Source organism: Haliaeetus leucocephalus, unplaced genomic scaffold (assembly GCF_000737465.1).
Source record: "Haliaeetus leucocephalus isolate CR32 unplaced genomic scaffold, Haliaeetus_leucocephalus-4.0 Scaffold752, whole genome shotgun sequence".
NCBI lineage: Eukaryota > Metazoa > Chordata > Aves > Accipitriformes > Accipitridae > Haliaeetus > Haliaeetus leucocephalus.
Window position 1 is genome coordinate 1,041,980 of NW_010973188.1, and position 20,990 is coordinate 1,062,969.

Below are 20,990 nucleotides of genomic sequence, written 5' to 3' on the forward strand. Positions count from 1 at the left end.
CAAGGAGAATGAGAAATTAATCTAAATGCTGACTTCTTTAACAAGAGTCCTGTAAGATGCTGAATTCACAAGATATCCTGAGTATTTGCTGAAGTAATACAGCTATTCATTGTCTACCCAAAAAGGAAAGAGCATGATATAGCTTAACGTTCAAAAAACGCAGTTACCAGCAACTTTAGTTACGTGACAATAGCGAAACAAATAATGAAACAAAAATAACTACTTTTAAAGTTTTTAGTTTTTAAAATACAAAAGAATACCTCATGCATAGTTTTTGCACTTAAAGGGCTGTCATTCTTACAACGAACAAAAAATAAGCATAGTCCTATGAATTTGTCTGGTGTATTATCCACATACAATTGCATCATTTTACTTCCTTTTACAACTCCTGGAATTGTCCGACCACATTCTGAAAAGAATTTCATAGGTGTCACTATTTTTGAAAGTAATGGTATTATCAAATGCTTAAAATCAACATAGTGAAATAAAATTCAACATAGAAAACATTTATTTTCTTCTTTTGTGTGTAAGAGAATCAAAATCAGCGGAATTTTTGGCTGTAATTAACCACACAATTAAAAATCTACGCCAAACATATAACATATGTCTTACAAAGCAATTTTGGCACATTGTACTGCACTGAAAAGGGAACTTGCTCAGGTCCATCATAGAAAGGTTTGGGTTGGAAGGGACCCTAAACATCATCTAGTTCCAACCCCCCTGCTGTGGGCAGGGATATCTTCCACTAGATGAGATTGCTCAAAGTCCCATCCAACTTGACCTTGAACACTTCCAGGGATGGGGCATCCACAACTTCTCTGAGCAAACTGTTCCAGTGCCTTACTGCCTTCATAGTGAGGAACCCTCATTTTGGGTTAATTTGCTGGTGACCAAGGTACTTTGTTTATTCGTGTTCACCCTATCAAACAAAATGTCATGCCTAAGTGAGAAAACAGAGAATATGAGATACCCTCAGGTCCACTGTGGGTATAATCCTATGCAATTTGATGATTTCATATAAACAGGTAAGGGAACAGCAGGTTCAGTGCTTAGAGAATCATTAGGGATTTTAGACATTAAATTCTAATTCTCTACTGAGCATGTGAAAACTAAAAAATTTCAAATATTTATGAATGCAAATTCAGACAGGTTTTATGAAATTGCTTTCTAATGAACTGAAGGCATAACTCCTGTAAGAAAAAGTTGTAACCAATTTAAGATTTCAGAAGAACTTATCTTTTTATAGCCTTCCATCCAAGAATGGCTAAAATTGACTGAAATTTTTCTAAACAATTTGACTTAAAGCAAGCATTTAAAATATGAATTTTCAGTCCTTATAGCAAAAGGCTTCAAAATTATGAACAAGTAAAACCAGATTTTATTCTGGGAAACATTAAACAAAATTAATAATAGAAGGCACTATCATATCTCCCTGTATTAATATTGCTAAAAATTTACCTATTCCTGGTGCTTCTCCTTCTTGATAGAAAACTTTCAGTGTTTTACTTCCTCCCTTAGCAAAAAAAGAATCAAAGGCTTCCAACTGTTAAATAAAAAAATAAGTACTTGTTACTCAAAATATTTTATGTGCCTTTAAGACATGCAAAAATAATTTGACCACACCACTGTTTAAAGTTTTGGTGGCACATAATGTTTATCCTCAAATACTGTGAGGAGTTATAAAACAACATAATAGATATTTCAAATATTGCCTTCAAGTACTGAACCTGCACACACAGGTGACCTAGCTCCTGATAACTGTATATCAGTTTTATATATATATATATATATAACTATGGTCTTGTCCAGTAATGCAGAGAAACTGGAGAATATTCTGTCACTCACAGAGATCTTTAAGTCTAAAGTATCAACTGGAAGTAACTGGTCATAAGAGCCTTAGAAACATACACAGCTGATTTGCATGACTTGACATACCCTACTATTGCTACTCTACCCCTAAATGTAAAAGATTAATTTGTAAAAGAGGACTAACATGACACATGAGGATTTTATTCTGGAGACATGAATTGGCCAAGTTGGCTCCAAAATCTTTTCACAATGACAAAGATTTTGCTGACATCTGGAAGGACAAGGAGATCACATCTGAGGGAGACCACGCTGCCCCATAATCAGCTTGCTGTACCTGTCCATAAACCGGCCACCCTAACACACTACAGGTCTCTAGATAGCCATTTTGATTTTGTCATGTTATACAAGGTGCTTTGGATAGTAAGGATGCAAAGCTTTGAAACAAACACTGTTTGTGTATGGATTATCACTTTGAAGAACTTGCCTGAAATTATAACTAGGGTTTCCAAAACCTGAATTTTCAAGCTGCCCTAGGCAATTTGTGCATCCTGGTAAAACCAGGATATGTGATTTAGCAGAAAGTGAACAAAGCTCTAAAAAGCATTGAAAGAAGGTTTGGAGGAGATCAGAAGGTACTGATTGATGTGGTCAAAATCCAGCTTCTTTCACAGTCTCTGTAGTTACCTGCAAGGATGACTAACTCAACAAGATGTGACTGGGCATTCAAACTGTCCAAGTGAAGGGCTCAACCTTGGTAGTGAGAGGTCTTGTTTCCTCCCATTCCCGCCCCCCCTTTTGGCAAAATTTAGCTAGTAAGTATGTCTGGAGATGCATCACCTGTTCAAGCAAAAAGCATACACAACACCCCTAGGTGTGGTACTTTTTTTTTTTTTTTTTTTTATTAGCATGATTTCCCCCCCCCCCCCAAAAAAACAAATATAAAATCTGAATCAGAACAGTGATAGGAAAATGAGTGACATCCAGGTGGACAGAATTTAAACCCATTCCTTTGAGAAGACAACATTGTGAGAAAATAAAAGAAGTAAAATCAAGACTGCTCTAGAAATGCCTGCTGCGCTTTCACTTTGGTTAGTAGGCACTAGTGAATAACTGAGAAAAATACAGACACCCCCTCCAATAGTGAAATAAAAAAAATAAATGGTAAAGTACTGAAAGGGCAATGACAAAAATCAGAAGATTCACTGCTACAAAAAGCACTCCAACCTGAGAAGAAAAGAAAGGCAAACAGCAAGTTTTGGACTTGCATTGTTTTACAGAGGAGGTAAGATGTGAGCTGTCCCTGTAGGTACTGCTTCTACAAATAGCTTCTGGTTCAAGTCCATGTGGTACAAACACTCACTGTGTGAATACACATACAGGCTAATGCTTTAAAGGGTAAAACTTAACTCACAGATGTCAAAGACATGATATGTATATGGGAATTTATTAACTGACAATTTGTTAAAGGACAATGTTCACACAGCCCCAGCAGCCTAAACTGTTTATGAATAAACTAAAACTGGAAGATTTCTGACAATAGAAAGTTTTCAGATGGCCCTGGTGACAGCAAAAAAAAAAAAAAAAAAATCCCCCAAACCAAAACAAAGCTTTAAAAAAGCACCTTAAGAACACAAAGGTTTTCAAGTGTCTGAATTAATCAAACACAGCATAGATCAGCAGTTTTACATTAAGTCAGGATGATCTAAAACTATCTACCACTTAGCAACTGTAAAAAAAGGAAATGTTAGCTGATTGACAACAGTATAAAGCACCTCTGTGTTGCATAAGCATCAGAAAAAACAGGACTGTTTAAGCACATTTCACAATATATATCAGTAAACAACAAATCTGGGACTAAATTTGACTTGTAAGTGAACAGCTAAAGTTCTAATGATTTATTTGATCAAAGGAGACAATATCTGGCTGAGCTCTGAATGCTAAGTGAAATATCTCTAAGAGACAAAAATAACATCATGCAATTAGAGAAGGCAAGGGTCATATCTTTTCACATACAGCCATACTGACTTCTGATACTCTACTAAAAGAGCAGTTTAGCTGGTTGCTCCTGTTTGTTCAAGCACTTTGAAACACTATGAAAGACACAGCACTGAAGACATATGAAGAATGACTGAGCTTTCACAAGTTCCACAGGTTTGGGATCTATTCACTCTACAAGCCCACTATCCCATCTTTTAAATATCCAAAAATAAACAAAGCACTCAAACCCGGAAATTATTTAACAGGTCATTCCAAATGTAATTTCATTAATTAAATGGTGCAGAATTAATCTTCTCTCTTATTACTAAGTAACACTCAATTTTCAGAATGTTCCTATGAAGTTACACATTTTTGCAGAATCTCTGGCATTTCAGTGAGGACTTGCTTAACAAATAAAAACTACCATCTTTAAAATATAATAATGTCAGGCTGAAAGGGATGAAACTTGATGGAACTGGTGGATGTGACAAGAATCCCTTGGGTCAAAATAACAGCAGTTACTGTATTTTCCTTGAGGCAAGAAAGACGAAAAAGCCACAATCAAAACCCCTGGGAATAGTTTCCTGGCAGATTTGCAAATAAGCTGAATGATTTAGTCAGGTATCATTTTAGATTAATTGTGTGCCTTTTTAACCACATTTTCTGGTGGAAAAAACCTAAATGATGGATAACACTTCATATCAAAGGGGCAATCTGCTATATATTTTGACTAAAAATTGAAATCAACAAACATACAGAACAGACTCACCGAAGGGGCATCCAAAAGCATTTCTTCCACAGTTGTTAAGTCTAAACCTAGCCTGAGACTGAGAACTTCAAATATGTATTTATATGAAGCATCAACTTTTTTTCTTCGATATTCTCTTGCTTCTTTGTATTGAGCCTAAAACATTAAACATCTTTCAAACTAAAAATACACAAAGCAATCACAACAATGACCTGCTACTTAACTTGCAACTAATGCCGAAATCTACTGTCTTGTGTTATAAGAATACGTAACAGCCCTACTCTTTAAAAAAATCTAAATTTTCAGAGGCTAACAGAAGAACAAATTATTAAGAACTATTATAAAACATAAAGTCAACTCTGATGATATTTCAAGGAAAAGCAAATATTAAATATATTACAGCTAGATTTTAAGATATTTCTGTGCCATATTAACTGGTTTTATTTTTCACAATGAGTATTTCAATTTATTATATCAATACAGAAAGGTCACAATATCAATTTAAAACTAAAGTATCTAGAGTGGGTAAATATTTGCAGGAACTAAGCTGGGTACAGCTTTGCTTCAGTGCAAATTATTCAGTTAATATCTCCCGCTTCCTTCCTTTACTTTAAAATAAAATCTTAAAATACTGCAAACATTAAAAACAAAGACTCACTCACTTTCTATCAGGAATAATTTAATAAAAGAATTCAGTATAAACAAAAAGGAAAAAAGAAAGAAAGAAAGAAAAAGAAACAACTAATATAAACTGAGTTTAATGATCTAAGAAAAGAACCAGAAATCTATTTCAAGACCTAAGATTGAATACTAAACCTGTTTTTCTTTTAAAACTTCTTGCAAGGACAGAACTCCACTAGTGCTCCGGCAGAACCTAGACAACCTTCGGCTTGCAATAGAAAAAGACTCTTGGGAAGAAGAAAAGCTTGCTATTTCTCGAGTATGGCGAATAGATCTGGCTACAACATCTTCTAGTGCAATGGGAGCAGGCACAGAACATTCTGCAGTGAGATTAGACCCAGCACTATTTGCGGCAGCAAGACTGGGCCCAGCATCTTCTCCAGTGTTTGAACTTGCTTTATTATTTTTTTGTACCCCCTCCATTTTGAAATCTGAAATTTGCAAAAAAAAAAATAAATCTGCATTTATAACAATCCAGATTTTTCAAGTCCATCTTTTCAGGAAGACTGGAAGGAAGAGCAAGGTAGGGAATAAAACCACAAAAAATGAGAGCATCTCAAAACCAACTTCCCAGGTATATACATTTAATAGTCTTATCAAGTCCTCTTCAAGTTCTTAAGATAATAGACATTTATATACATTTTATGATAGGTTACAAATGTCAAGCTGAAGATGATTACAGAAATATTTTTTAAAAATAATTTACCATATATTTATATTTCATGGAGTAAACATCTTTCTATATAATAAATAAAATTCTTAAAATATTAATAGTCACTAAGTATCTGATTACTGAGAAACAGAAATATATTTAGAATATAAATTATTTGTTTAACTTTTAGTTTGCAAAATATACACACACATTTAGCAACTGAGCTTACAAAAAGCCTTGCATAAACTTCCGTACCAGGTCTTAAATCATTGCTCACATAAATACTTTCACATGATTTTTATACAAATACCTCATCATGCATAATATTTTTAACACGTGTGTTTGCAGAAGTAATGCAAAACAGAGGGTGGTGGATAGTATTTTTTTCAGTGGAAAAAAAATTAATTTACCATCAGACACCTTCAGCATAATGAAACAGAGTCAGATTTTCTCTTCATTCTGTGCCTAAACCCTGGAACACTGCAGTTCATAGGGAATGGGTACCATTCTTCAATAGAAGATAGGAATTTCTCAGTCTATCTCCTGCTGACCAGGGACTAGCAGGTTAATAATCCTAGATGAGGATTTCTAAAAAGGCCCAAACCAAAGTATATTAATGGCTGACTGCAGAGCAGTAGGCTGTTATGCAAAGATGGCTCCTTCCATTTTCTTTCCCTTTCTACTCTGCTAGTACATAAGCCTAGGAAAGGTTTGGTTTCTGAATCCCAAGCCCATAATTCAGAGCTACAAAAAAGCATCTAAATCCTCCCTCTCCACGTTTTCCTATTATGGTGCATACTCAACCACTTGCATTTGCTGGCTGCCATCAATCCCATTCTGTAGATCTTAACACTCCTAAATATATAGAGAGAATTAAATGTTTTATTTAGTGTGCTCAAATCTACACATGGATTGAGCAACTAGTTTTAAGGCACCATAATAATCAGTAGAACTATACCTAAAGTCCTTACCTTGCATCTACTTTCTTCCTCTAAAAGTAGCTTGTTCAGTTTCACAGGGATGTTACAATGGAGGAATATTTTAATAAAAAAATGTTCAGATATACCATTAATATCATACCCAGAATAACAGACAACAACAAAAGCACAGAAATTGTCATTCTACTCAGAGTACTATTACCATAAGGATTAAAATAACTATCAAGAATTACCTAGTAGTTCTTGTGAAGCCTTAAGGTAGCTAAGTACTTGTATAATTATGTTATATACTCTCTTAGACACTATTGCGTGATTCAGGAAATAGAAAATCAGAAGCAAGGCTCACATGAAAAGCAACACCTGTTGCTACAATACTAGCTCCTTATTGTTGCCCATGATTAGCAGTGGCCACTGTTCTGTGGACTTTGGTATGTAACTAACCGTTATAGAAAAGTTTGTCTCTTTCTTGAAGTAAAAAAACTACTAAGAAAAAAACAACTTAAGAAAGTAACGAAAAAAAGGAAAGCGTAAAATCTAAATTACTTAATTCCTTTCTTTTCCTTCATGTTTATCTGATTAGTCATCTATAAGGTCAGCAGTGGTACTTTCCTCCTTGATACTCAGGTGGAATAGCTTGGATGTTAATTTCTTTGCCTTTTAACTGGGCCTCTTTACATTGGATAGTTAAGTTGCTACCTTCCCCTAAAGCTCAAGATGAAAGAGGTGGGGTTGTCATAGCTCTCTTTAGAAAGACTACATTATATACAGTCATCCTCCTTGACTCTCCAAACAGCTGTCTCGTGGCTCAGCTGAGATTTTCACACTTTCCAAAAAACAGGATGAACTCCAGCTGGCTACCTACCCTAGTTGTAACATCTGATGTGCTTTTATATTACAACTTCCTTTCCTTTCTGCCCCTCTAGGGTGCTCTAAACCTTAGCTACAGTACCCGTTCATATTAAAAAAAAAAAAAAAAAAGTGAGTCTGGTTTCAAGTACGGGTCTTAGAAGATAGGAAGAGAATGCGGTGAAGCACGGAAGGAAAAGTGGAGGATTCCCAAGCGTAGAGAACAAGGGGTACCGACTTCTGGCTCTCTTCTGAGAAGCTGAGGTGCCTTAACCGGCACGCCGGCTTTGGCAGAGCGATGCAGGCAAAGACCTCACCGACCTGGCTGGAGCTATGCCTCACAAGGCGAGGAGAGAAGGGCAGTCCCCCTGCCCCTCCGCGGCGCAACCGCCGGCCGCTACCCCCTCAGCAGTCAAGAGCAAGCGCTCCCAACGGCTGCCGCGCGGGTATTCCTCCGCGTCACGACTACCGCGCCCACGCGTCCCGCCTCCCTCCTGGGGCCGTATAGCGCGGCGGAGGGAGACGGCGAGTCGTGATGGGACACCGGCCGCGAGGGGGCGCTCGCAATGGCTGTGGCGCTGCTCGCGCTCGGAGCTCGCGCCGCTGCCGCTCTCTTCCGGCGGTGTCTGCGCTGCGGTCCGCGCGGGCCCAGCCCCAGGAGCTGAGCCGTAATTGTATCGTAAAGACTGTGCCGGGCACCGAAGAGCTGTGCGCGGCGACGTGCGCGGCTCGGGCTGTTGAAGACCCTTAATACCGTAAATTCCCTTGCTCAGGGGCTGGGTGTGTACCTAGGGAAGGTACATAACGCAACGCAGCGGGAATGCTGCACTGCAAAAATGCGGTTTTTTTCCAGTTACCGAAAATTTTTTTCTGACTATTCAATCCAGGAAAAAATGTTTTTCATGCCGAATTTTTGAAAGATTATTCTTCTCTTTTGGAGCTGAAATAGTTGTTTATGCTAAAATGTCCCTGCGTAACTCCAACGGGTGTCAAATTTGAAGTCTTCTCCTAGCGTCTGTAAGCAACGGCAGAACCCACCCCCCCTCCATACCACAGCGAGCGCAGCGCGGGTGTGTTTGTAAACACGGCTGGAGGCGCAGGGCCAGGTTTCCAAACCACCCCAGGACATCGCCAGTCGGAAGGAGTTAGAAAAAAAAAAAAAGAGCACCACGCCATTGGAGCGGGTACCTCAGGCGTTTGCAGGGTACCCTCGGCCTGCGAGCGGCAGCTAGAGGGACGCATCGCCACCTCAACGCGGAGCAGCCTTGGTTTCATTCCAGGCTTCAGCTAACTAACTCCACAGACAGGAGGCTCCTTCCCGTTAACGCCGACGGGAAGGAACAGGCACCCCTGGACCTGACCACAAAACCCTGCAACGTTCCGCGGCCGCCTCTGCCAGGCAGCGACCCGGACGCAGGCGGGGCGCAGCGGAGCACCGCCTTCCCGCGGGCACCAGCACCTCCTCCTCTCCTCTGCCGACATGGCGGCCGCGGCAGAGCTCAGCGGCCTCAGCGACGAGGCGGCCTATGGCGCCTGCTCGGAGCCGGATGCCAGCACGAAGGTGGGGTGCGTGGGGGTGACGAGGGCGCCCCGGGGCTGCTGGCGCCGGGAGGGTCTGCGGCAGAGCCCGTACCGCCCCGCTCGCTCTCTCGCTGGGCGGACGTGCGGTGGATGGGAGGTGGCATGGAGCCGGCAAGAGTCCCGGTGTCGGGGAGGGAAAGGGCCGGGGGTTGCTCGGCTTCCTTTATGCGGGGAGACCGGCCCGGCGGGAGGGGGGCAGCCCGGCGTCGGCCAGCCCGACTCGGTTTCGCGATCGTGGTGAAGGGCGGGCCCGTTGGGCCGGCCGCCGTGAGCCCCCGTCCTGCCCTGCGCCGAGGCCCGGCCAGCCGCGGAGCACTGGGGCGGGTGGGCGCCTCTGCCGGGGCTCGGTCAGGCTGGAGCTGACGAGAGCAAGCGGCCGCTCTGCGCTCGGCCGTGGGGTAATTGGGCAATCCGGGGGCTCCTCAGCCAGCACGTGCCAGGGTTGCAAAAAAAATTCCCCCAAACATTTTTATTTTTGGGGGGAGAACCTTGTAATTGCATTTCAGTTGTTCTGCATCTGTTTGGGGTTTTTTTTGTTGTTGGGTTTGGTTTTTTTTTTTAAATACATATGTCAAGGCTGTCCTACCATTTACTTTTCATCCACTTAGTTGTTGTTAGCCCTTGGTAGATAAAGTTACCCAGTGGCTTCAGGCAGATACCCTTACAGAATTGCAGGCTGGTTTTGCTTCCAAGATATAATCAAGCTTGACAAAAATTCAACACCTGTGCAATGGAATGATAAAAATAATGAGTTTAGGAGTTTAGCTTTGTTTAAATTCTGTGTCTGCAGTGAGGCCCGATATCTAATATTCATGTGCCTAGTGTGCTTGCATGCAAAGTGGTTCATGTGCAGCACAGCTCTGTAAAAGAATAATAAAGGTAAGAATGATACCCTTCTTTTGATACCACTGATAATATATATTGAGTGATACCAGTGGTGGTTTTGTTTATTTGTTTTAAAACATGATGTTACAAAGGCTTATTTATTTAACACAAATCTGTATGCATAAGATAAGGACAAAAGGGTTTATTTACGCTTACTGTAGTGCTCTATTTGTTACTTCTAAACCTGCTCGTTTTAGATTCATAATTAACTGGCATTTTTGTTAACATCCATAATTAAATTCTGGTTGATGCATAAACAATATATGATTTTTCCTCCAGGATTTTTTGTTGCAGCAGACGATGTTGAGAGTAAAGGATCCTAAGAAGTCACTGGATTTTTATACAAGAGTTCTTGGAATGACGTGAGTAGAAGTTGTCTGCCACAATAAGTTTGTTTTTTACTACTAATCTTCTGAAAAGAAAAGTTTCTGTTATTTTGATGTAGTTACTAATTGGTCTAACTACATAAACAATGCTGGCCCATCAGCTGATGCCCAATTAGACAGTCTGGCAATCTCTGAGAACTCCTACAGCACAGTTAATGCCAAAGCTGCAATTGAACTAATACTGGCCTTGACTAGGAATTTCTTTTTTTCTTAAATAGGTCATTAATTATTAGCATACAACTTGCTTACTTCCTCCTCACTGAGCCTGCAGCTAACTGGTAACTTTTATGACAGCACTTATGTTCAGGAGTCATTGCTATAGATCTTGAAATTAAGTTTTCTACTAGTTCTCAGAGGTGGCTTATGACCACCTCTGGTCATAAGAGACCAAGGCAGTGGAAACTGGAGACAAGGTCCAAACTCAGTCTTTTGGAGAAGGCTGTTGGGAGGCAGATGCCCTGCAGTAGCCCAGCGTGTTTATGCTAAGGCTCTATGCACATTCTTGACATTTGAAATGAGTTATTTCAAAACAAAATTCTAGCATATTTTTAAACATCTTGAAATGAGTCCAAACTAGAGTAAAATAAACTACTTCCACTTTAGTGAAGGTGTGGGTGTGAGAAAATAAAAATTAAATACCTAATATTCTGAAAAAGAAATCAGATTCATTTTGCATGCCTACTTGTTCTGGTTAAATGTCCTACATAAAAATGCATACCTCAAGTATTTTTTAGTTGATTAAATTGTCACATCTGAAATGGATTTTATCATTATACCTAGTTATTGAAATTGTAAAAATACTTCATCTAAAGCTATGTTTGTTTTTTAATCCTGCTGTGTTCTTAAACTTTGTCTGGTGCCAGTGAGCTCCCCAGAACAAGTAAGTTTCAAAGTAAATCTTTTTATTCCTTGGTGATACTTTAAAGTGGATAAACTTAAAGATCTTCCTGAGGAAATACGGGTAACAGAGTGGCAACCTCAACGTGAGCCTTTGTACTGGCTTTGCTATTCAGTTACTGATAGTTAGGCTTTTAAGCATCTGATTCTTCTAATTTCTGTATGTTTGTAATGTGTTCTGGAGTGTTTCTATTTGATAGTTCAAAATGTAGCTATTTTAAGATGGGGATTACAGTCAGAAAGGCAAAAAATCACAGCAATAATTCTTCCTTGGGGAAAGCATCTTGGTTTATTTGCAAGCTACCTGATTACCTTTTAACGTTACTATTTCAAAATAATTCTTGCCATTTAGACTGCTTCAAAAATTTGACTTTCCTACTATGAAGTTCTCTCTCTATTTCCTGGCGTATGAAGATATAAATGATATCCCGAAAGATAAAACTGAGCGAACAGCCTGGACCTTCTCTAGAAAAGCTACACTTGAACTGACACAGTAAGTATTAATATAATGAGAGATGACATTTAGCTAACAGTGGTTAAACAGAAGTGGATGAGTGTAAATCCTGTTGGATTGAATAAAAAATGTAATCATTACTGTGGAAACATCTTCACTGTCATATAGCCTTAAAATACTACTAAGATCTTGGATGCTTGGGAAGCTTAATCTTTCTCTTTTCTGAGGTCTTTCAGATTGCTAGGTGAACAGTGGTACGTAAATATGAAATAATGCTTGCTATATTTTGAGTATGCATGCCATCTGGGTAGGGAAGGCACAGAATTTAGGAAAACCCAATGTGGTTAGAACCTTCTTTGGATCCCCAGAGCATCCTAGTAATGGATAACCATTGCTTTTGGAATCTGTTCAAAAGAGGTATTAAGTCAAAACATAAACTTCCAATAAACAGGACAATTTGGTTAATGCTACTAATCATTGTAATTGTGCAGAAAGAATCTCCCAAATACCCCACTGTCTTGCTTAGCTTCAGGACCTGCTACCCTCACTGTTTGTTCCCCAATGACAGGTAGATAAACTGACTCATGCTGTGCAACCTTCTTTCTAATCTGAATGAGACAGGAATGTCTCTGACTCATTCAAATGTAGAGCCTGAATACTAGTGAAGGGGTGTGAACATGACTGGATTAGTCCAGAGACTATCCCTAGGACCTGTGACTAGGGAAAATCTTGATACTTTAATGAATGCAGCCAACAGCTGAAATTCTGTAGTTTCTTAGGAGAAATAACTTACCCTCCTGAGGAAAGTGAACTTTTAGGATTTGTTAATTTTGATGCTTTTCTTCAATATGTAATAATTACTTCTTACAGCAACTGGGGCACTGAAAATGATGAAAATCAGTCTTATCACAATGGCAATTCAGATCCCCGAGGATTTGGTAGGTCTTTAGTTTTGTGTCTGTAGTTTTTAAGCTTTGGCTTATTGTGATTAGATTCCCCCCCCCTTGTGTATTGGGGAAAAATGGAGTTTCAAATGTTTTTAGAAAACACCGATATAAATTCTGTGCAAGGGTTATTGGGTAAGTATTGCTGTAGGCTTTTTTTTTTTTGTGAGAACTAGTGGAGAAAATATTTTAAACTTGCATGGATGAAAAGACATTTCTAGTAGGTTACTTTGACAAAAGCATACTAGCACTAGGAAAGAAGGGAACTTGCATCTCATCCCATCCTTTATCCTTCCAGCACGTATGCTGTGAAAGATTGTGAAAATAGGTAAACAAATGTGTTTCACAGTAATGAGCCACAGTTACACTGTTTATAAAGAATCTAATCCTTTGGCAAGCAAATGCATGCTAATAGTAACTACTGAATGGAGAACAGTAATTGCTCTTGTGTATTAGATTATCCTGGTGTTTAGACTGATTTACATTTGGATTTCTATTTTCTAATCCACTGGTTACCCATTTTAAGCTAGGAGAATTCCGTTTGTCTGTAGCATTGAGGCTAGTATTTGTGTGGCTTGATTTGATATTTTGAGTGCTTGAAAGGTCACTGGCTTGTGAAATAAGTTTCATACTCAAATCTAGCCACTTGACGTTTAAAGCTTCTGAATTGATTTGTAAGATCATGCCTTGGATAGTGCTAGTGTTAGTCTCTACAAATACAGCATTAAGATAAACTTGTACTGTTGAACTGAGCAAATGCAACAAAATCCTGTTATGTGGGCATGTTTTGAGAAAGGAAATACAGATAAAACAGTTTGATAATGATGTTTTTTCCTACTCTAGATAATATTCTCATCTAAACAATATGAGATATTTTAACTGTAAAGTTCCTATGTTAAAAGCCAACTTTCCAATGTTAATACCCACAATGCTCTTCTTTCAGGAAGCAATGTTTTTCTTGTATACAATCATATCTTTTGTGAACCACAGCATGTAAACTTTTTGCACAAGATGAAATGCTGAGCAAACTTTTTCTTACAACATCCAGCAATACTTAGAGCATATTTCACTCTTTTTACTTTGTTGCCCAGGACATATTGGAATTGCTGTCCCTGATGTCAATAAAGCTTGTAAGAGGTTTGAAGAACTAGGAGTGAAATTTGTGAAAAAACCAGATGATGGTAAGTCTTGATCAGAAATGAAAGTCAATTCCTGTCCTTGTTTTTAACATATTCTGTCTAGTAGATCTTCCTGGAAAGCTGGGTAATATGTAGTTGCCACTGCTTAGAAGGTGCTAGAACTAGTTACCCCTGCACCCTCTTACACAGTGGGCAAAACTGACAATAGATCTATCTTGGTAACAATAGTTAATGAGTCTAGCTATGTGCCTTTGGTATGTGGTCTCACCTTCAGTAAAATTCACATGCTCTGTTGATGCCAGTTTACTATGTATACTACTGCCCAGAGTTATTACAGAATTTATTTTAACATGGATCAAATTCACATATCACATCTGTTTGGTTCTTATCACATGAAAATAAGATGACACAGAAGACATAATTACTCCCACCCATTAAAACTGAGTAATTCTTGACTTCTCTGGCTATTTTTATGTAAATCCACCTAATGCCACCTACTAGCTATTATAATTTTAACTGTTCTGTCAGTGTCATGGTTTAACCCCAGCCAGCAACTAAGTACCATGCAGCCGCTCACTCACTTCCCCCCCACCCAGTGGGATGGGGGAGAAGATCAGGAAAAAGAAGTAAAACTCATGGGTTGAGATAAGAACGGTTTAACAGAACAGAAAAGAAGAAACTAATAATGATAACACTAATAAAATGACAGCAGGCAATTGCCTATCACCCGCCAATCGACACCCAGTTAGTCCCCGAGTGGCGATCCCCCCGCCCCCACTCCCCCCAGTTTATACACTAGATGTGACATCACATGGCATGGAATACACTGTTGGCCACTTTGGGTCAGCTGCCGTGGCTGTGTCCTGTGCCAACTTCTTGTGCCCCTCCAGCTTTCTTGCTGGCTGGGCTTGAGAAGCTGAAAAATCCTTGACTTCAGACTAAACATTACTTAGCAACAAGTGAAAACATCAGTGTTATCAACATTCTTCTCATAACCAACTCAAAACATAGTACTGTACCAGCTACTAGAAAGGCAATTAACTCTATCCCAACTGAAACCAGGACAGTCAGCTTTGGTAGAAATAGCCTCATTAGTCTATATCTGACTTGTATAACTTTTTAGTAAAAAATGCATAATGTATAGCTCAAATGTCTAGAGAGTACATAAACAAAGAATCTCTATGTTAAAATAGCCTAAAATGCAGAAATCAGTGGAGAGAAGTCTTGCATTTTTCAACTGGATTCTCTTTCATGAAGAGACCTCACAAGAGTTTTAGGACTGATGCATTCCAAAACAGACATCTAATACCAGCAGCAGGCACAAATCTGTGGTAGTTCTTCCTTCTGGCTATAGAAACTAGACTGTTGCCTGTACTAATGGTGGGGTTTTTTTAGTTTGAAGGTAACATTAGTACATGAAGCTTCAGTGTACACATACTGGAATTGATCTAGATTTCTTGCTAAAGGAGTAAGAACACATAATTGAAAAGAGACTTAACTGATTTTCATCTCACTGTTCTCAGCTGAAGCAAATGTAAGAAGTGTAGCTGAAAACTTAACTTGAACAGAGATTTCTTGATTTGAGAATTGAACTTAGTATTTTTAGCATTTTAGAGTTTCTGAGCCCTTTTTAATCTGTTCAGCACCTGTTGAACCCTGAGAGAGTTGAAGAGTGAGGCCCTGACTTTGATTCAGTATCACTGCACAGCTCTAAGTACATAGGAGGAGAAGCTTAGACTGTAAATGGAATAAATCACAGGAAAGAAGTCTTGAACCAGTCAAGGGAAGGGGGAGAGCAAAAGCTCTTTTTTAACATTAAGAAATAAAACTGATGAAGCAAATGCCAAGGAGGAGAAAAAAGTTTTGGACTTCACATTCATTGCAGAGCAGGCTGAGAGACCCGATGTTATTTTTTTCCTACATAACTGAATCAAACATCTACTATTCCCTCAGAAGTTTTTGCAACTAGACTATATTCACTTAGGTTGGTTCTGTTACAGTAAATAGCCTAGTAGAGCAAGTATAATTAAAAGCCTGTGATTAACACTTTAAGATAACATGTTAAGCTGTGCTATCCTGATCGACTGTTGAAGACAACTTTTGGGGACCCTGTTTTAAAGAGCAATATTTTTTCCAACAGTAAAATTTAAAACATTCCTGCCCTGCATTTCTTTGTTTTATGAGGTGATGCAAATGTGTACTGTAAACCACGCTGGGGGGGAAAACCAAACAAAAACCAGTAATGTAAAACTTCATTGTGGAGGCAGGAATGATGGGAGATGAACAGGGCAGAGGAACACAGGATTTTATACTGGCAAAGCAAGTTCAAGAAAATGTGTCAAAGCATCCTGGAGCACAAAGATATTTTTCTGAATTTAGAGGATGAAGACGTATAGGGGCATATGCAGAAAAGTTCAATCAACAAAAGATAGATTTTCAAAGTGACTTTAAACTACAGCTTTGTTGAGAGTAAGAGTGACAATTTAGCATAAAAAGTTCTAATGTTGATTAAAAACTAATCTGGATGTTTTCAGAATTAGCTGTCTAAATTTGAACTAATTCTCATGCAAAGGGAAAAAAAGAAATGTTTTTAAAAGTAGTTGTATTTGACATTAAGAACTAGTCATGTAGTCTTAACTTTATCTTGTTTTTGTTTTTTTTGGTTTTTTTCCTAATAGGTAAAATGAAAGGACTTGCATTTGTTCAGGATCCTGATGGCTACTGGATTGAAATTTTGAATCCTAACCACATGGTGACTCTCACTTAGTTCTAATGAAATATATTATGTAGGAGATGCCCACTTTCAGTCCTCTGGAGAAAATCTGTAGCAGTGTTTGTAAAATTCTCGCTTAATGGAGAGGAATCAGTCGCATAGAGTCTCCTCTAAAACTATCCCCTGGGACCTCACTGTACTTGAATTCCTTTTTTCTTGTCCTGTGATACCGCTGCAATTTGTTTCCAATTAGGAATATTCAACCATTTTTTGGAAGAGCGCCTACACAGATTCTCCTCTTGAATAGTGTTTATGTTAATATTTCACTAAACACTATCAAAAGATAAGTGACTAGAAATTCACTGCATCTCACTAACAACAACAAAAAATCCTGTGTTACTACTGATGAGCTTTAACAAGGAGCAAAAAAACCCGCTTCAGAATATTTTTTTTATGAAGTCAGAAGATCCTGAAGGCTTCATGCCCTATCTTGTATACTAGAAAATAAAATGTCAGACTAACTTTGACTTGAGTAGTAGCATGTTAATGAAAGTCCTAAGCTTACTTATATTATGCCAGGCAAAACTCTTTAAGGAGCGGCCTTAAACAGCCTTGCCTGGAACAAGAAGCTTCGTGGAGGCAATAAATCAGTCCAACAGAAGGAATTCAGTCTTTCAGCTTCTGGCTGCTGATTGACAGCCAAGATAAGAGGTCTCATAGTTGCTAACTCACAGTGATCTTTCTTGTCTCTTCCAACACTAGAAAGAACTTGCTTGTAATTTTTGTTTCAGTGAAAGTCTGGGACTATAAAATGCTCTGTATGTTCTGCATTAGGAAATTAATGAAAAAGAGTATCTGAAACAACAGTTTCCGACTAGTAGATGTTTTGATCTGCCCTCTCAAAATGAGTGACGGTTACTGAAACGATACCTGTAAACAGCAGGAAAACATGTAGCATTTACGTATGTTACACAAATTACTTGTTTTTGTGCTGTTGCACCTGTTACGAATGGTGTAAACCATGTCAAGTTTTGAAATCCTGTTGTTCCTTCCAACAAGGAAAGAAACTCTCTGCACTGTCTTACTGTGGTTCAAGTAGGACTTACCTCCTACTAAGTCTTCAGTTATGTGACTAGTGAATAGTGTAATGGCATTGCAATTGACTTCCAAATAAAGCATTGGTGAAAACTACAAAATAACCTTAAAGCAGTATCACCTGTTGCTTTGCTAATTGTTGAATTCTAGGTAACTGAAAGGGTATTTGTTTTGGTTCATGGATTGGTTTTTGGTAAGAAATCTGGTGGTAAATATGAATTGGGAATACAGTCGTGAAGAAGGTAACTGTGACTTGGTCAACAGGATGTTTTAGTAACTTAGTGATCATGTGCAGAGTTAATAATAACTCTCAATAAGTCTCTGGCTTGTAAGTTAAAACAGAAATGTAGAAAGTACTGCATTTGATTTCTACTATGCTAATGTAGATGTTAATGATTTAAATGCTAAGCGTTGCTGTCCTATGTCCTTATCCGAAAAACCCTTAATTCTGTCTGCCTCATCTTAACAAGATAGCATATATAAACTCAGTAATTTTACAGAGCTCCACATGAAAAATCTTTCATAAAACTTAATCAAAGATATTTTGTTTACCCTTGGAAATGAGTAAAATAGATTATATGCTTCATCTGAGCCTTAGGTGTTGGAAAAAGGAATGTGAGAACTATTGCTCTGCTTAATAGCCCCTACGGATGTGCAATCTTAAATTCATTGGAAGGTAGACATAGTAACTAAAAAAAAAAATCTTTTTTCAGTTTTCTGTTTGTTACATGAAGGAACCCTGATCTTTTAAATTGTCACTTGTATGATATTTTCTGGCTAGTATCTACAGATACTGGTCTTTAGGTGGTGCCTTATCAGTGTCATTCATATACAATAGATTCTTTCCCTTCTTGAGTTATTTGTCAAGTTGCCTTTTTTTCTGCAACAATAAACACTATTGGTTCATGGTTGCATTCTCTATTTGTGCTTTCCTATACTTCCAGAACTAATACCTAGCCTGTTCCATTTCTTGTTCCTTGTGCGGTTAATTATTCTCCTGTATGTTAGGCCATTTTGATAGGGATAATAGTTAGAACTGTTTGGAGTGAGATCTCCTGAGTTAAGTGAGCTCTCTTAATAGCCGTCACCACATGATCTCAGATGTGGGGCTTTTGACATTGCACCCCCTGCCCAAAGCAGGCTAATTCAGCTTAATAAAGTGGCAATGATTTTCTTGAATGCTGAGTTAGTTTTATGCCAAGTTTATCAACCAGAAATAAGGAGCCAGTTTAAGGCTCCTTCATTTCCTGAATGAGTAAATAAAGCTGTTTGTTTTAGCAGAAAGGTTGACTCAGCTGACTCATGAAACCTAACCCTACTTTAAAAAAAGGTACACAATATTGTAGAATACCTCACAGCAGCAATTATGAGAACTCTTAATTTGAAGACTATGGTAGTGTAACAGTACGGTATCTTCTGAAGTTGGTAAGGTGAGAACAGTGCCAAGAAGCATGAGAGCTACAGCAGGAGACAAAACACTCAGTTGATTGCAGCTTACATAGGTTGTGATGGCTAAACTGTGTTTTTCATACACATCCCTTCTCCTGCTGGTGTTCTGAAATAGGAACTTAAAATGAAGTAAAACTCAACTGAAGGACAAGTGCTAACTGCAGTTCATTTACCATTCAGAATCTCTCATTAGGTGGTGCGAGTAGAAAAATTTAGACTAATGGTAGTCTAAGTGAAGTTGTCTAGAAGTAGGTTTTATTTCAGTCAATACACGTGTATCACCTAAAGCTTTATGACCAAGGTGTTGGCAAGGAAAATCTCAATATTTTACAAGCGTGTGACTTAATGGTTCATATTTTACCAACATACAGTGTTTCATTCAGACTTGTTTCGCTGCACTTCAAAGTACAGGTGTGGCTGGAAAAGCTACTGACCCAATTGTATGGAATCCAGTAATTAAAACTGGGATAGTTCATACATCAGATGAGTAAGTCAAAGGGAGTGCATGTGTAGTTCATTAGATAACTGCACGAGGAGGAGCAGGCTATGCTGAAGGTTCTCTGCTTAGTACTCAAATAAAAGTCTATGCATGTTTGCTAAGTTTGGAATGACCCTTGTTTTTTTTTTAATGTGCTTGACAAAGCGTAGACAACGGGATGGATGATGAGGTCATACAGAGGAAACTAGTAAAAAAACCACTGGCATCTACAAACTTGTTACAGCACTATCATGAAGTGGGCAAGGTATGGTTTGGTTTTTTTTACAAAAAAAGTTACTGCTGCTTGCCATACTGAGAACTAATTAAAACCAGTGTTCTCAGTTAGGAAATCCAAGAATAAACTACTGAAGAAAAACACCTAATTATGATTCTCCTAGCCAGCAACAGACGTCAGAGATCTCAGTTCTAAACATTTTTGAAATTATTTAATGGTCTCACTGATGACGGACAATGCTATTTTTATTTCTTCTAAGGCAACACTTCTTTTCTACTAAATAAAGCATGGAATTAAATAGCATGTAGTGCTTTGCCACTTGCAGGGCCTAAATTTAGCTTCATGCAGTACAGCAGTAATTAATCTAGTGGTCACATAGAGACAAGCCCATGTTCTTCTCCTGACAGACAGAAGGAGGTTCTCCGTGCTCAGGGAAGCGGAATACGTACCGACTGGCAAGGGGCTAGCCAGCACACCCTTACTCTTCAACAAAGGAAAGGTGTGCTGTGAATGCGGCCGAGTAACAGCAGATGAGAACGACAGGGAAGGTTAAACCTCAGCTGCTGTTTCCTGAGAGCTGGGCATTGAAGCGTCCCCGCGGCCTGAACGAGTGCCCGGTTTCTGCCCAATGGGGGCATCCGCGGGCGGGTTGGCTGTTGCCCGCAAGCCGGAGGACGCAGCCGGGAAGATCCCGGCAGCCCTACCTGGGACACTCCCGTAGGGAAGTTAAAAATTCCAGCCGCCCCAGGCCTCGCGGCTCGCCTGAGCGGGGGCAGCGGCAGCGCGACCCGACCACCCCCGCCCGCGGGGGGCCGAGCCCCGAGCGTTTTTCCCCCGGCCCGGCGGGTGCCGCTCTGCTAGCGGCCGCCTCCGCTCTATGGCCGGAAGAGGAAACCAGGCGCCGCGCGAACGGCACTACGCAGGCCGAAGCGAGCTTACGGCGCCACCGGGACCCGCTCCCGCGCCGTTCCCGAGGGTGCCTGCCTACGTCAACACGCAGGAGGACGGCTGCTGTTGCTAAGTGACGTCAGCGCGCCCGTTGACGTAGCGGTGGTGGCGGCGGGGCAGGGGGTGGAGGCCTTG

The 20,990-nt window shown here is 39.5% G+C and overlaps 2 protein-coding genes across 2 annotated transcripts in view; one reads left to right on the plus strand and one right to left on the minus strand.

Annotated features, from left to right (window-relative positions):
- DNAH8 (dynein, axonemal, heavy chain 8) overlaps positions 1–4,591 on the minus strand; it is a 154,877-nt gene extending 150,286 nt beyond the window's left edge. Inside the window, exons 1-3 of the mRNA XM_010581130.1 lie at positions 4,556–4,591; positions 1,459–1,543; positions 261–409 (exon numbers count right to left, since the gene is read on the minus strand). Of these exons, the coding sequence (XP_010579432.1) occupies positions 261–409; positions 1,459–1,543; positions 4,556–4,576 (255 nt within the window). The 5' untranslated portion in view covers positions 4,577–4,591. The remainder of the gene's footprint in view (positions 1–260; positions 410–1,458; positions 1,544–4,555) is intronic.
- A 4,524-nt stretch (positions 4,592–9,115) lies between these two features.
- GLO1 (glyoxalase I) lies at positions 9,116–16,997 on the plus strand. Its single transcript, XM_010581131.1, has 6 exons — positions 9,116–9,212; positions 10,397–10,479; positions 11,753–11,893; positions 12,725–12,792; positions 13,890–13,979; positions 16,616–16,997. The coding sequence occupies exons 1-6, from the start codon at positions 9,132–9,134 to the stop codon at positions 16,702–16,704; spliced, it is 552 nt and encodes a 183-aa protein (XP_010579433.1). The 5' UTR covers positions 9,116–9,131; the 3' UTR covers positions 16,705–16,997.
- Positions 16,998–20,990: the final 3,993 nt, after the last annotated feature.